This window comes from Gopherus flavomarginatus, chromosome 2 (genome assembly GCF_025201925.1).
Source record: "Gopherus flavomarginatus isolate rGopFla2 chromosome 2, rGopFla2.mat.asm, whole genome shotgun sequence".
NCBI lineage: Eukaryota > Metazoa > Chordata > Testudines > Testudinidae > Gopherus > Gopherus flavomarginatus.
Window position 1 is genome coordinate 69070602 of NC_066618.1, and position 16383 is coordinate 69086984.

General features: G+C 37.3%; 1 protein-coding gene across 6 annotated transcripts in view; it reads right to left on the reverse strand.

Annotated features, from left to right (window-relative positions):
• Nucleotides 1-16383, reverse strand: part of TBC1D5 (TBC1 domain family member 5) — a 512051-nt gene that overhangs the window by 248569 nt on the left and 247099 nt on the right. For all 6 annotated transcript variants that reach the window (XM_050938356.1, XM_050938354.1, XM_050938355.1 and 3 more), the window contains one exon: nt 6820-6886. In XM_050938356.1, the coding sequence (XP_050794313.1) occupies nt 6820-6886 (67 nt within the window). The remainder of the gene's footprint in view (nt 1-6819; nt 6887-16383) is intronic.

Consider the following 16383-nt stretch of genomic DNA (forward strand, 5'->3'; position numbering starts at 1 on the left):
TTTACTTACATTACAGAAGCACTTAGGGTATGTCTACATTGCAATAAGACACCCGCAGCTGGCCCGGCCCAGCCCAGCTAACTGAGGCTAAGGGGCTGTTTAATTGAGGTGTAGATGTTTGGGGGTTAGCTGCAGCCCAAGCTCTGGGACCCTCTCACCTTGCAGATCCCTAAAGCTTGGTCTCTAGCCTGAGCCTGAACATCTAGACCAGAATTAAACTGCCCCTTAGCTCGAGCCCCACAAATCTGAGTCAGCTGGCACAGGCCACCTGTGGGTTTTTAATTGCAGTGTAGACATAGCCTTAGAGATTTCACCCAGACACCTTCCATCAAGAATGCCTTATTGATGGCTTTCTTATGTGTACAAATAGTTTCAACCAATGTCCCTGAAAACTGCTGAACTGGTGTTTCATGAACAGACTGATTTCAGACACATCAGTGAAATGGGAGTAGGAGAGGAAACCAACCTTTAATGGAAAAAAGTAGTATAATTTAATTAATATGGGGAAATGAAAGATAGGGAAAGGAATATCCTTTGCCAGACCTTTAGAAGCCAACCATTACATTCTTCTTATGGAACCAACAGTTTCCATGTTTTTATCAGCTCTTTTTTGAATCAGAAAGCTAAACTCAGTGATGGATCCTGATTCAACATGATCAGATACTAGGGACTCATTTACTGGGTGCACACAGTGAACAACTGAATAATTCAAGAAAAACACAGTCTCACAATACTATGACACTTGTACACACTGTACTTTTCCTGTACGAAAAAATTAAAATGTAAAAATGCTTTTTGGGGATGTGAGGAAGGCAATGCCAGTTCTTGTTTTTTCTCCTTTTAACATCAAACTCTCAAGGAGCCCTTGTGGGTAAAGATGATTTTGGCACCCAATTCTTCTCATAGGCTCTGATCTCCAATTGAGAACTTCTCAAGCATGTTAGTTTGCACTCACCCTCCTATTTCTAACCACTTACTCATGTCTTGTACCCAAAAGGACAACTACAGTGGAGGCCTGCACTACCTTCTCTGCTTCCCAGAAAATAAAGAGCAGCTCCACTACTTAGGAAGAACAGAAAGCACCTGCCATCAGTGCTAGCTAAACTAGTTAGAGCCACACAGTAGTGTTTAGACAAAATGCCTCAATTGAGACTTCTTCCTTTTTGGTTCAAAAAGGTGGAAATTCCTCTACTGGAGTGGCCAGGAAGAGGTTTGTATAGAGATGATCAGCCGTGGAATAAAGAATCTGGATTAAAAAAAGTGACAAGACATATCCACATGAGAAAAAGGAGCCATATTCTTGCCTGTAGATTGTTTTCAAAAAAAAATATCTGTGAAGACAACCAAGGAGGATTGTGAGGATGGGAGAGAGCTGCACACAACATAATGAGAAAGGAAGGGGATTTCTGAATGATTTAGAAAAGAATGCAAATCTTCAAAGCTCTGTGCAGGAAATGCCAGAGGGCCTTTTAGGGACTCCTGGTATTCAGAGAAAAATCACATAAGGAGAAAACCAGGATGGGTACAGAGGATTACCTTCACCTCACAGAAAATCAAAACTGGAGTACACACACACGGAGATGAAGAGACAGAAACCAAACAGGCCACCTCCACTAAGAGAAGGTCAAAGGCTATCAAATGCAATGATTCAAAAGGGTCAGAACAGAGGACTAACAAGGAGAGATTGAGGTTTTACAGATAAAATCAAATCTTAATTGGGAGGCCTTGTTGCCAGCAGGGAACCAAACTGAGAAGCCATCAATTTCAGGTTTCTTGGTAAGGTGCAAGCTTTGTGGGATTGGGATAGCCGGATTCTTTGATCTTGGAAACAGAAGGGTGGACAGGAAGTGAAGCTCTGAAAGGAACTTCCTTGTAGAAAGATAGGAGTCCAGTAGGTCTTCTGCTCTAATTTTTAGTCTGAGCTATGTGAAAAAACATAGGAACAATCTCTTGGTGTTCTTTATGGAGGACACAGAAGGCAGGAGGAGAAAAGAGGCAACTGTAATGGCAGAGGGCTCCAGATTTGCCTCTATTTTCCTCTCCTCTGGGAGATCTTTGGCCACATGAGAAATAGGAGCCATATTCTTGCCTGCAGGTGGTTTTACTAAAATCAGTGAAGACAACCAAGGATGATTGTGAGGATGGGAGAAAGCTACTTCTTAGCAAGGGGAAGACAAGAAGTACATAAGATGGGAGCACTGTGCAAACTAGCCTTATGACAGACAGCTAGAGAGGGATGGAGAAATGGAGACAGAGCTTCTCTCTCTTGCTTCCTTTCTTTGGTGTGTACTCCATAGGGATTCCAGAAGCTGGCTGGAGCACAGGAAAAACACTCAGCCAGCAAGACCAAACTGCAGGGAGAGAGGAAACAACTGAGAAGCAGAGCCTGACAAGAAGAGGAAGATTGTGCGCCAACATCTTTTCATACCCAGATCATCGCTTTGCCTGAATCATAGCAGAAGAGGGACAAGTTGGGTGAGGTAATTTATTTTATTAGTTAGACAAACAAAATTTTAATGTTGTAGCCATGTCAGTCCAAAGATATTAGAAAGACATGGTGGGGGAGGTAATATCGCTGAACCAACTTCCAATAAAAGATACTACCTTACTGACCTTATCTCTCTAATATCCTGGAACTGACACAGATACAAAAACACTGCATACAGCAGAAAGAGGAGAACACAGTTTCTGCACATCCCAGAACTTTGAATGATCAAATGTTGTCATGGAAATTAGTCCCCACTAAAGAAAAGGTTTGTTGGGATATACTGGGAATCTAGAAATTACAGTCATGTATGATTCAAAAAATTATTCAGAAATTATTTAAGCATATTGGTCATAAGTCTCTGAATCATAACATATGTTAATCAACCAAAAAGTATAAAAAGCGAGCTTTTTCAGTCCACATCTTTACTATAAGCAGGTCTAATGTACGAAAACTCCTTTGAAGAAAATAAGTGTCCCTGAGATGTTAGATTCTATACAGACAAAATGAATATTTGCATCTATAGCTCTTCCTAAAAGTAACAATTAGATCATTAAAATAAATTTAGAAAAATAGCTTGTAAAATAAAAAGTTAAAAAATACTCACCTTCATTTTATTTCATAGGTCACTGTTTTACCATCTAATAAGATAATTAAAAACATGCAAGCAGCTGGTACTACGGCTAAACAGATTAATGTAATAGTCTGTAGTCACATGTGCTGGCAAGGGGTTCACCTCTTTGGCGAGGAGGGGGTCAGCTGCCCTTGAGAAGTAGAGAAAGACAATATTTCTACTTTCCAGTGACACTGTATTACAGATAGCGAGGTTAGAGTCCAGCTTCATTTGTTGGCCAAGTGAATTATTTGCACACCTAGCAAAAGCTTCCATTGTGGTGGTATGACACCACCACAGTGTTAAGATCAAACACACATTTAATGGAAATAACAAGTTCTTCCAAAATAATCAAATTCAGGTTTTATTAACGATAAGAGCACTCAAATACTAAAAAACCCACAAACAATCCACATGGTTTAAATATTACCATTAGTGAACTTCAGGCTTTCAATAATATTTTACAAAGATAGACTATTTAAACACATCTTACTCTACTAAAGCTTCTTTTCAAGCACACACAGAATAATCTGAATCAGAAGCTGAAGATCAACTAACAAATTCTCTGCTACCTAACCAGGATGTATCCATAAACTTCCCAGAATATTTAGAAACGTCCCAATCTCACATACTTCCCATTTCCACTGCTTAATTAGCTAGGAGAAAACACCCACTCATCTAAATTTAAGGAGAATTAACTACATCCGCTATAACAAATGCAAACAAGATCCACACACCCTAAAAATTTGCAGACTATGTATAAAACATTTCAAGTAACAACTAAGGCAGCTCCATCAGTATAGCTGTAGTTAAAAATCAGACATACGAACCTTTAATTGATGATGAATATTAACTCCAGACTAAAACTTTAAACCATTTATTTTCAAATTTTGTTTAAAAAACCAAGCTCTTGGGATTAATTAACAACCAGAAAAAATGTTAGTACTGCACTTTCAAACTTTCTAAAGCACCTGTAACTACCTGTTTTTCCTAAATCAAACTCGAATGCAACTGCTGTTGATACTTAAAAGAAACATATTATTTTTAAACATCCAAGAAAATTTGTTTCTTCCAATTAAAACTTTCAGTTGCTCTTAGTGCACATCAGCTAACTGCACGTATTACACTTGCATTGACACGAAAGACTACTGTCTGTTAGAGACTTTGTTAATGGGTTACTGACCTATGGTGCACTGTAATAGAATGGTCAGGAGCTGCTATAGTCTATCAAATTAGTAATTTACTCACGAAAATAATTTTACTCAAAATAATATTCATTTAAAAATGTTCTCTGATGGAATTACATCCTTGAAGGATACTTGGACAGCACGGAAACAGATTAGTAAACAAACATGTATGTACAGGTAAAATCTTTACCACCATTATGTTTCAAAGTAGTTTAAAGAGACATGGGTGAAGTAATATATTTTATTAGACCAAATTCTGTTGGTGAGAGAGACAGAAGCTTTCAAGCTCTGTGAAAGCTCAAGAACTTTTCTCTCTTACCAACAGAAGTTGGTACAATAGAAGGTATTACTTCACCCATCTTGTCTCTCTAATATCCAACACTGCTACAACAACACCGCACAAAATCAATGTAGTTTAACATTCATGTTTTCTTGCTCATCAAGTTTTTGCCTGTTCGCCTTAACATAGTCACAGCTCTGTGTTGCATGTTATCAATGCTACATTCAAACCTATCAGCAAATTTAGAGTCAATCTTGTTATATGGTAGGAGCCACTTGCCGCTGAGCAGAAAACATTCATTTCACAACTTAAGTACTGTAATGCTACTTAATAACAACACAGATTTGCCAACTATTCAAAGCCAAAGTTTTTTTTAATATACTGTATTACCTTGCTTTATCATCTTGCCTCTAATTATAATAATAAATTAATACTCTGGCACTGCAATAAATATTTATTAGCTTCAATGGTAGTTTTATAAAGTTGTGTTGGAAACATCTCTTTCAGAATGCACTTACCATTCAGTAGTGGTGTGACCAAATACTATTATATTTATTCCTAGAGTTGAGGGAGAACAAAAGACAACATTGTGCTCCCCGATTCCCCACCATAACTTAGAGCAATGCCAGGGCTGCTCTGTTACACTGGCTTTTAACAGCCCCAAGGACGTGACAGCACAGCCAGGTACTGACAAGATGCAGTTCGTGTTATAGGTATGCCCCTCCCTCCCTTGGTTCACCCTCTACACCCCTAAGCTGGAAGACAGTGACACAACGAAGCCTTTACCCAAGCAAAGAATTCTTAACACAGGAGGAATCCCTTGCTGTCCCTTTAGTGCAGCTTATGGCATCCTCCTGGCTCAAGCAGTGCAAAGGGGCTTTAGTGTGGGCTAGAATCTTGCCTGTAGGACTTGACTCAGATTGCAGTTCCTTTGTGCAGAAAACTTTACTTTACGGGTCCCATCCTGCAAAGTGCAGGGTACTCAAATCCCAAATGAAACAGACTCTCCTTTCATGTTATAATCTGGAAGTTGAGATCAGCTGAGGTGCTTGAGATAACAGCTTCCAGACTTAAATGTCCTGAAAATAATGGCAGCATGTTCTCAGTCAAGAGCCCTCAATTTCTGAGTTCACTCTCCTTGCTGATCCTTCAGGATGACCTTCAGGGATTGCTGCAAGGTCTATCTATTTACATAGGTTTTGGTTTTTGTTTTGCCTGAGAGGTTTAAAGATCTTTTTTGGGTGGAGATTTTCAACTCTTTAGTTAACATTCGCTAAGTTTGTTAATTATTTCTGTTATTCATTTTGATATTTTGTTTTTGTTCAGACTCTCATTAGCACATTGTATAAATAAATCTGAAAGACTCTGATGATTAGCATGGTTTTACTTACTGCACATTTAAGAATCAGATTTCGTTATGCAGACATAATTTACACTGTACTTGTACCAAAACTATGGATTTTCCCAATCACGGACGGTTCTCAAATGTTAATTTAATAATGGAACTGGCTCTTTGTTTATATAAAGTCTGAAATGACACTTCTACCACTTTTATCCATTATCTAAGTTATCAACTAACACAGGAAGCAGCACTTGAATTTTTCTTCCTATTAGCTTTCTCTGTTTTCAAGTACAAACATCCTCAAACATTTATTCAAGCAAGATTCAAAGTTCTGATGACAATGCTAACAAAAAAGTTAACTTAGTATTCTATTTTCCTTAAATGTTATTTCTAGTATTTATTACTAATTGAGATGTAATAGTGTCATGATTGCAGATGATAAATCAAAATTACATATTACCAACAACATTTAATTCTCTTGTGAATTACAATTTAAGTGCTATTAGGCTCCCATGTGATCAGTAGATTCAGTGACTTTGCAGAAGATCACAAAGATGATCCTGGTGAATTAAATATTGTACAGGCACATGATTGAACTTAAGTGACACACTTCGACTTTGGCACCATCGCTTGAAAAACACACTTCATGGACATTTGAGCTTTTTGTTGTTGAAATGTTTAACTAGCTTGCTCCCTCTAAAAAAATATGCTCCACAAATCAATCTGTTTTTTCACAGCATTCACTAATTAATCAGAAACGAGATATCAAATCAATCTATTGAAAAAGCATGCTTCAGTTTAAATTGTATAATATTCTCAAATAATCTCAGACTGCTCTTTGGCTTTAAATAGGTGATGATTCCCACTCTAGTCAAACAAAAATATTTTTAAAAATAGCAAACAAGTACCTACCTGTAAGAAATAAATGTTCCATCAGAGTCTAAGGCATGATGTGTTCTTCCATTCTCATGGGATCCTCCTAACAAACAAAAATGAAAGAAGTGACCTCAGTCATAAGACAAGGATACACTGATACTGAACGCAGCAATGTATAAGTGCATATGTAAGTGATCTTAATCTATCTGGCAAATGTGTTTCATGGCTAAGAAACAGACAACCTTACCTGGATAGGTCTCATCCTTCCACCTTAAATAATGTTATTAATTGTAACTAGAGAGGACCTCAAGTCTCAAACTTCAGTTCTGGATATAAATTTTCCCAGACCTCAAAGGTGTTTGTATCTGGAGTTTTGAGTTTAACAAGTAGAGACAAGCCTAAGTGAATAAGATGTTTTTAAAAGATAATGCCTAATAAAAATGGATGAAAAAGAAATATGTTTTCCCTGTCTGAAGTCAATTTATATATTGTGAAACGTTTGTAACTAAGTGAATAGTAAAATGAAGTCTTCTTTCCACAGAAGGCGGCCAGAGCAGTTCAAGTTTCCCTCACATTGCCTCAGTAACATGCCTCCAAGCAAGACAGACTACTTACAAAAGAGAGGGTGGTCCACCATCAATACCCCTGAATCCTTGGTCTTTTCCCATCAAGACTGAGTTATGATGCTTATTCAAATAAAACACTTGTCCAAGAGGTACGGCCATATGGCCCAGTGAATAGAATTCCACACTGGGACTCAGGAGGCTTGGAGTCTACTCCTGGCTCTGCCACCTTGCTGCTGTGTGACCTTGGGCAAGTTACTTCACTTCCCTCTGCCTCCGTTTTTTGATCTGTAACGGAGGCATAATGATACCAACTGGCTTTGTAAAGCACTCTGAGATCTCGGAATGAAAAGCACTATCCAAGAACTAGACACTACTATTACTAACTTATTTCATATAAGCCAATGACAACTCAAATGAAAACTATTTTTCAGTAACTCCCGCCCTAGGATAAAATAAAACTCATAACCAAGGCAGCAAAGATTGTCTTTCTGAGCAAAACAGTCCCTCATCCCTCGACATGCTGGCATTTTAAGAGTCAAAATGTGATACTGTACAAGGCTAGTTGTTGAAAAGGAATGGGATCTGATCCTAAACAGCTTCTACTACCAGTTCAGAATTCTGAAATAAAGAGTTGCTGCCCTTTGCTACTTTCATACCTATTGAAGAAATACCTGTGAACTCTTTAGTTCTCACATCTTTGGAAAATATATTTAACACAAAAGAAACTGCTCTACATATATATTATAATCATAACTATTTTCTTAAACCTTGCACTAAGTAGGGAAGGGCTTTGAGGCTGTCAGTTTCAGAATCAGAGATAAAAGTGATTTCACTTAGGAAATCAGATCGTGCATTCCCCAGTTGCAAAAGCTGCTTACCCTTGCCAGAATGAAGAGACATCTTCCTGCTGACAAGTTTGCACTCTTCTTAAAATTTTATTTTTAACTGAAAATGAATTTTTGTTAATAAACATCTTTATTTTCAGCTGTAAAACAATTCTAAGTTTAGTTTATATAAAACACTTGTTTATTATTATTAACAATGCAGTGTTTTATGCTTAGAGACAAGGAGAATGTAACAGACAAGTATTTGCTTACTTTATAAGCCTGTAAATTCCTATAGCATGACTTTCAAATACCACGTTACATTTGGTTTTAGCATATTTAAAGCTTAATAATTTAATGATTTATACAATTTTAATTTGTACTTTCAAACCACTCTGAACAATCTGAGATGCCACTGGAGATCATAACAGTGGTCCTGGTTAAGTCAAATAATAATTATAGAGCTTTCACTTTAAAGATGAGATTATTTTTAATTATTGAGTGAAGTACTTGAGGTACCACACTTATATAATTACGCTACTCATTAAATGGTTATTGAAAGCTGAAATGTAATTTTAGAGACAGCTACCTATTTTTCTTAGTACATTTTATAGATGACAGATAAATCAAGAATACTAGTTTACTCAAAATTCCTTGCAGCTGTACTTTGTACTGAGCTTTCAGGTATAGAAAATTTAAGCTGTGCTTATTTTGAAACTTTAAAAAAAATCTTATTTTAAAGATTATTTTGCTATATAGAGAAAAAAAATTCTGTTCACAGAGATGAGAAGAAGAAAATAGTGATAAAACATTTTTTTTCTGTTTAATGTCAGCAAATTCTGGTTCTACAATGTACTTTCTTTTCAAGCCCTAGCCCTGAAAAAACAGAACACATCTGCAAGGCAGTATCAGCTATTTTATTAGAAGACCATTTTGTTAAACAAAATGAACACCCAGCGACAACACAAATATGGAAGACTGATTTTAGTCAAAATGTGTTTGCTGTGTAATGCAAACAAAAAAATTACTTAACAGATTGCAGATCTTGAGTATAAAGGGGTAATCAACATACAATAAGCATTATACTATGCATTAAAACTATATATAATGTCACAAAAGACTCCTTTGCAACGCTAAGGTTCACAACTCTTCAAACATCAAACCCCATCAGATTTCACTCCATAGGTATATATTCAATATCAAACTGATTCACATAAAATTATTCTAATAATTAAGGGATGCTGACACTTGACAGCATAGAGTTTTGGCGTCATAAAATATTAACTCATTGACTCATCCTCAGTATTTTCATTCCTTCCACATGATGCTTCTAATTCAACTTATTCCTCCATTTTTTCAAAGGCCATTATCCTGTACAAATTAATCTTTTTTAAGATTGAAAACTAAACAGAAGAGTAAATTTGTTTCATTAACAATATTAAAGCTAAGATTTCTGAGTTCGCTGCATAAGGAAAAAGCAATAAAGTTTTGAAGAGGGAAAAACTGCTTTGTTCCTTCAATCCCCTAGTTGAAATTAATTATAGTAAATGTTTATGAAAACATCTGTTCCATGCAGTTATAAATTCTTAATTTTAGCATGGGCGATTCTAGGCTTCCTATTATTTTGAAAGAACAGTCTGAAAATTGAAAGGTTTACAAAAGAACAGGCGATTTGATTTTCTTCAGCACGATATATGTAGTTTGCAATATCCTGAGGATCTCTGCGGCAAAGAAAAATAACACAAAATACAAAAAGACTAGCTGAAACAGACAAATCAGTAAAATCTTCAACTGGTCTAACTTGACTGAAGGTGAAAAAATAAAAGTAAAACCAGGATCTATGAACACCACAAATTAAGCCTGTACTACATAACTTTAGTCTATACAAAATAACATGTAATGGATATATTGATTTCTATCTTATGCATTTAATAAAGGAGTAAGAACAGAGTACGCTTGCAATTACCTATTCGTGTCAACAGAGTGTACTAGAGAGTTTAAGATGATTCAGTAGCTGCTCCACTTCTGAAGTTCAATCGTTTGTATAAGATCCTAGGCTCCAACGCTCTCTTGAACTTTTTTACATAACACCCTTGCAGCTACAGTGTTAAATTCAATTTACACCACATAAGCTTTTAAAATGATTGAATGGAGCAAGCTTGAAGCAGTGTACAGAAACTGAAAATAATGCCTTCAGCTAAAGAATTAAGTGCACTGCACTTCTGATATTTATAAAATAATTATTAGGCTACAAAGTTGAGAAGAACATTTCACTCTGAGAAAGTTGTTGAAGTTGTCTGAAATAAAAATGATGCAACTTTTTGGTGAGCACATTAGAGCAATCTTTTACATTCAAACCTTTCCCCTCCTTGCTTCTGAAGTAATTTAGGCATTGACAGATGCATACTTTGCATGCATGCATTGCTTTGTAAAGATCTTTTGGTAGCATTTTAAATATTAATACTGTGTCAAAACAATCTTTGCCATAAATGAAAAAGAATATTCTGGTAATGAGATGCATGTGAACAGTTAAAAATTGTGCACCATGCTCACCAATGGTCAAGAACTCTTGCACTAGATGAAGTGTGTAATTCGTTCATCTTGCAAATTAACCAAAATGAGAGCAATTACCCTGAACATTGATTAGCTTTTGTACATTTCTAGAGAGATATATTTTCCTTATATATATTTGAGTTTTCAGCAAAGCGGACACTGGAGCAAGATATACCAAAGTACCCACGCATAGACTAGTTTTGCAACAGTGGAGGATGGTGACATCTGAAAGTGGGTAGGCAAAACTGACACATAAAGGAGCAGAATGAGAGCCTGTTTATAGCAGTAGGGAAAGATAGCATATCTGGTGAACAATATGGTAGGAAAATCTATCCTGAGAAGCTTCCACTGTTTTGCAGTCACTTATAAAAGAAAACATTTTGTATGGGCAAGAATAACCAGGATTGCAAAAAACTTGATCTGATCTGTCTTTTGGATTTCTACTTTGCTAGACTAAACTGGCATTTTGCAATGATGTATACATACAAAAGCATGGCAAAATGTAGGTGCATAATAGATTATGTTTTCTTTAAGCAAACAAAATAAATCTGTTTTTAATAGTTTAACCAAGAATTACATGCACAACTTTTCATATGCAAAATACAAAGATTTGTATGCCCACAGTGAATTTGTGAGGGCAAAAACATGGCTAGGAAATGTACACAAAATAAAAAAGGAGTGCATGAAATTGGGATAAAATTTAAGTGGGGTCATTTGAAAATTTGACCCTTTGTGTTTTCAAGTTCATAATTACTCTACTCGAAGAATTTCAATAGCACTACATTATAAAAAATTTTTATCCTATTTTTTACTTTGTAACATCTTCCACGCTACCTCTTCTGCCTGAAACAGCCCCCACTTTCAGGGTGCTTTGCAATCAAACTTTGCTGTGGTAGGAGGCCAAGAGGGCAAGGAAAGGAGAAACAGAAGGAAGGAGTAGCAGATAAAAACAGACCAACCAACCAGGGTAGGGGAGAAGAAGCTGTTTTCAATTATCCCCTCTCTTGTAGTTTCCACAACACTTTGTGGCTCTCTGACCTCTTTAAACTCACTTTCAATTTTAGAAAAGTTTGGGCTTTTATTTTTGTAACTAGAAAAAGGATTTAAAGTAACAACTACAGATCCACAAACTCCAGGGGGCAACCATGGCCAGATTTATGTGGGACGGAGATGGTGTTCAAATATACCACTTAAAAGTTTAAAATTTAAATTAAATTCAACAAAAAATACCTTCAGAGAAGAGAGTGAGATTTATCATCTTTTAGCTACTCTTGTCTTTTACTTATCTAGTAAGACAACCCTCCGTTCCCAAAATTGAATTTTAAGCTGTTTTTAAAAAATATGTAAAATCATGAACCATATTCTAATAGAAAATAAGCCCCCATGATGTGCCTGGGAAGGATTCTCAGGTGGTAGGTGTGCACCAATACTATATTAATACACATGCAGTTGTGACTTAGTGTAAGCCCTTTACAGGAAGAATTCAATGATGATGTTAACAGTGGTGTAACTGGTCAATGTATGGCTGTAAACAGAAAGTAATGTGCACCGATTCAGCATTTTGTGGGAGCCGCACAGCACTGGCCAGCAGACATAAATACTTCTTCCAGTTAAGTCAGTAAAAGTTTAGTCTGGGTATGCCAGGGTTCAATTTATAGATTCATAGATTTATAGATTCACAGACTCTAGGACTGGAAGGGACCTTGAGAGGTCATCGAGTCCAGTCCCCTGCCCTCATGGCAGGACCAAATACTGTCTAGACTATCCCTGATAGACATTTATCTAACCTACTCTTAAATATCTCCAGAGATGGAGATTCCACAACCTCCCTAGGCAATTTATTCCAGAGTTTAACTACCCTGACAGTTAGGAACTTTTTCCTAATGTCCAACCTAAATCTCCCTTGCTGCAGTTTAAGCCCATTGCTTCTTGTTCTATCATTAGAGGCTAAGGTGAACAAGTTTCTCCCTCCTCCTGATGACACCCTTTTACATACCTGAAAACTGCTATCATGTCCCCTCTCAGTCTTCTCTTTTCCAAACTAAATAAATCCAATTCTTTCAGCCTTCCTTCATAGGTCATGTTCTCAAGACCTTTAATCATTCTTGTTGCTCTTCTCAGGACCCTCTCCAATTTCTCCACATCTTTCTTGAAATGCGGTGCCAAGAACTGGACACAATACTCCAGTTGAGGCCTAACCAGTGCAGAGTAGAGTGGAAGAATGACTTCTCGTGTCTTGTTTACAACACACCTGTTAATGCATCCCAGAATCACGTTTGCTTTTTTTGCAACAGTATCACACTGTTGACTCATATTTAGCTTGTGGTCCACTATGACCCCTAGATCTCTTTCTGCCATACTCCTTCCTAGACAGTCTCTTCCCATTCTGTATGTGTGAAACTGATTGTTCCTTCCTAAGTGGAGCACTTTGCATTTGTCTTTATTGAACTTCACCCAGTTTACCTTAGACCATTTCTCCAATTTGTCCAGATCATTTTGAATTTTGACCCTGTCCTCCAAAGCAGTTGCAATCCCTCCCAGTTTGGTATCGTCTACAAACTTAATAAGCGTACTTTCTATGCCAACATCTAAGTCGTTGATGAAGATATTGAACAGAGCCGGTCCCAAAACTGACCCCTGCGGAACCCCACTTGTTATACCTTTCCAGCAGGATTGGGAGCCATTAATAACTACTCTCTGAATATGGTTATCCAGCCAGTTATGGACCCACCTTATAGTAGCCCCATCTAAATTGTATTTGCCTAGTTTATCGATAAGGATATCATGCGAGACCGTATCAAATGCCTTATTGAAGTCTAGGTATACCACATCCACCGCTTCTCCCTTATCCACAAGACTCGTTATCCTATCAAAGAAAGCTATCAGATTGGTTTGACACGATTTGTTTTTTACAAATCCATGCTGGCTATTCCCTATCACCTTATCACCTTCCAAGTGTTTGCAGATGATTTCTTTAATTACTTGCTCCATTATCTTCCCTGGCACAGAAGTTAAACTAACTGGTCTGTAGTTTCCTGGGTTGTTTTTATTTCCCTTTTTATAGATGGGCACTATATTTGCCCTTTTCCAGTCTTCTGGAATCTCTCTCGTCTCCCATGACTTTCCAAAGATAATAGCCAGAGGCTCAGATACCTCCTCTATTAACTCCTTGAGTATTCTAGGATGCATGTCGTCAGGCCCTGGTGACTTGCAGGCATCTAACTTTTCTAAGTGATTTTTTACTTGCTCCTTTTTTTATTTTATCTTCTAACCCTAACCCCTTCCCATAAGCATTCACTATGTTAGACATTCCTTCAGACTTCTCAGTGAAGACCGAAACAAAGAAGTCATTAAGCATCTCTGCCATTTCCAAGTTTCCTGTTACTGTTTCTCCCTCCTCACTGAGCAATGGGCCTACCCTGTCCTTGGTCTTCCTCTTGCTTCTAATGTATTGATAAAAAGTCTTCTTGTTTCTCTTTATTCCCATAGCTAGTTTGAGCTTATTTTGTGCCTTTGCCTTTCTAACCTTGCCCCTGCATTCCTGCGTTGTTTGCCTATATTCATCCTTTGTAATCTGACCTAGTTTCCATTTTTTATATGACTCCTTTTTATTTTGTAGGTCATGCAAGATCTCGTGGTTAAGCCAAGGTGGTCTTTTGCCACATTTTCTATCTTTCCTACCCATTGGAATAGCTTGCTTTGGGGCCCTTAATAGTGTCCCTTTGAAAAACTGCCAACTCTCCTCAGTTGTTTTCCCCCTCAGTCTTGATTCCCATGGGACCTTACCTATCAGCTCTCTGAGCTTACCAAAATCTGCCTTCCTGAAATCCATTCTCTCTGTTTTGCTGTACTCCTTTCTACCTTTCCTTAGAATTGCATACTCTTTATGATTTCATGATCACTTTCACCCAAGCTTCCTTCTACTTTCAAATTCTCATCGAGTTCCTCCCTATTTGTTAAAATCAAGTCTAGAACAGCTTCCCCCCAGTAGCTTTTTCAGCCTTCTGAAATAAAAAGTTGTCTGCAATGCAGTCCAGGAACTTATTGGATAGTCTGTGCCCCGCGGTGTTATTTTCCCAACATATACCTGGTTATAGTCTGATAGTTTAGTACTAGGAGTCCTGTGATTGCTGTTAGCAGAAGATGAAATTAGAATATAGTGAATATGCTTTATCTCACCCATTCTGGCCACACTGATTTTCTTGCTCCTCTTCTGTTTCATGCATTGAACATCACATTGGTGCCAGTTACACTTACTGCTGTCAATCATTTACAACATGTAACTTAAATTAGTGTTTAAATAACCAATTAATTTGACACAAACACTTCAGTAAGATTTAGCTCCATTTACTCCATGCTGCATTCATCCCAGCATCAAGTGGATTGTCTGCAACCAATAAATAATGGCCACCTCTAAACCTCAAGAGAGTCCTTAGAGATCATAAAATGAGTATTTAGTGAAATAAAGAGGTTGTAGTGGTCTATTACAGCAATGGACAAGGCCATGAATAATCATACTTTCACAGAAAGAAAAATCTTTGAATCAGTCTGGAACTATTGCTATAAATTGCTATAACATGATAGACAAAATCTTGAGTGACTTACTGCTTGCATCCAGAATGTTGCAGCTAATTTTAATTTAAAATAAACACAGCCTGAAAGGCCTGTGAACAGTAAATTGCAATAATCCAGCCGAGATGTAATAAATAGGAGTTAATGACTCAGCATCCCCCTGAGACAACACTGGTCACACAGCTTTGCTTAGTTTTAGACGTGCACAATCAGGGTATAAAGGTGGTCTCTGGAGACCTTTTACTTTAATAATAGCAAAAACATACCACCACTTCCTTTTTAAATCTCAGAGTTACTATGGTTCTTTAGTGTACTCAATATTTCTTCAACTGCACTCAATTTAAGACTACAAACTGTAAAATACAAGTATATACAATCACCCTATTTTGGAAAAATAAATCATAGTTAAATGTTGTTTTCATTTTCAAACCGACCAAAAGGAATAACTGCTTCATGCCCAACGATTCTAATAAAGTTGGAGCCAAAAGATTAACGATTGTATAGGACAGGCAGTTTTCTGCCTTCTTGATGCTTTACCATACTTAGAAATTGCTATTAAATACTTAGAACAAAACTCTTATTGGCTAAAATAACGGAACACTTTCTACAGGAAACTATACCTAGCACGCTGGCAACTAAAATTGGCTTGGAAACAATGGGGCAGACTTTGAATCAACTTGTAGATCTCTGTAAATCTGGAGTAACAACTGAGCTACTTTGACTTTACACCAACATAAGTTGAAGAAGAATCTGGCCTACTAAATTTAACTAGAAATAGAATGCTACTCCTATACCAAAACGATGGTTCTCACAATTTACCTATTATCTATATAAGAAGATTCCAAGACTGTCACTCTGCCTGTGTCTCATTCTGAAGCCTAGGGTATGTCCAGACTACCCACCATATAGGTGGGTAGCGATCGATTTTTCGGGGCTCGATATATCACGTCTCATCTAGACGCGATATATCGATTCCCGAACGCACTCCTGTCGACTCCGGAACTCCACCAGAGCGAGCGACCCTAGTGGAGTCAACATGGGGAGCCGCAGACGTCGATCTCGCACCGTGAGGACTTGAGGTAAAT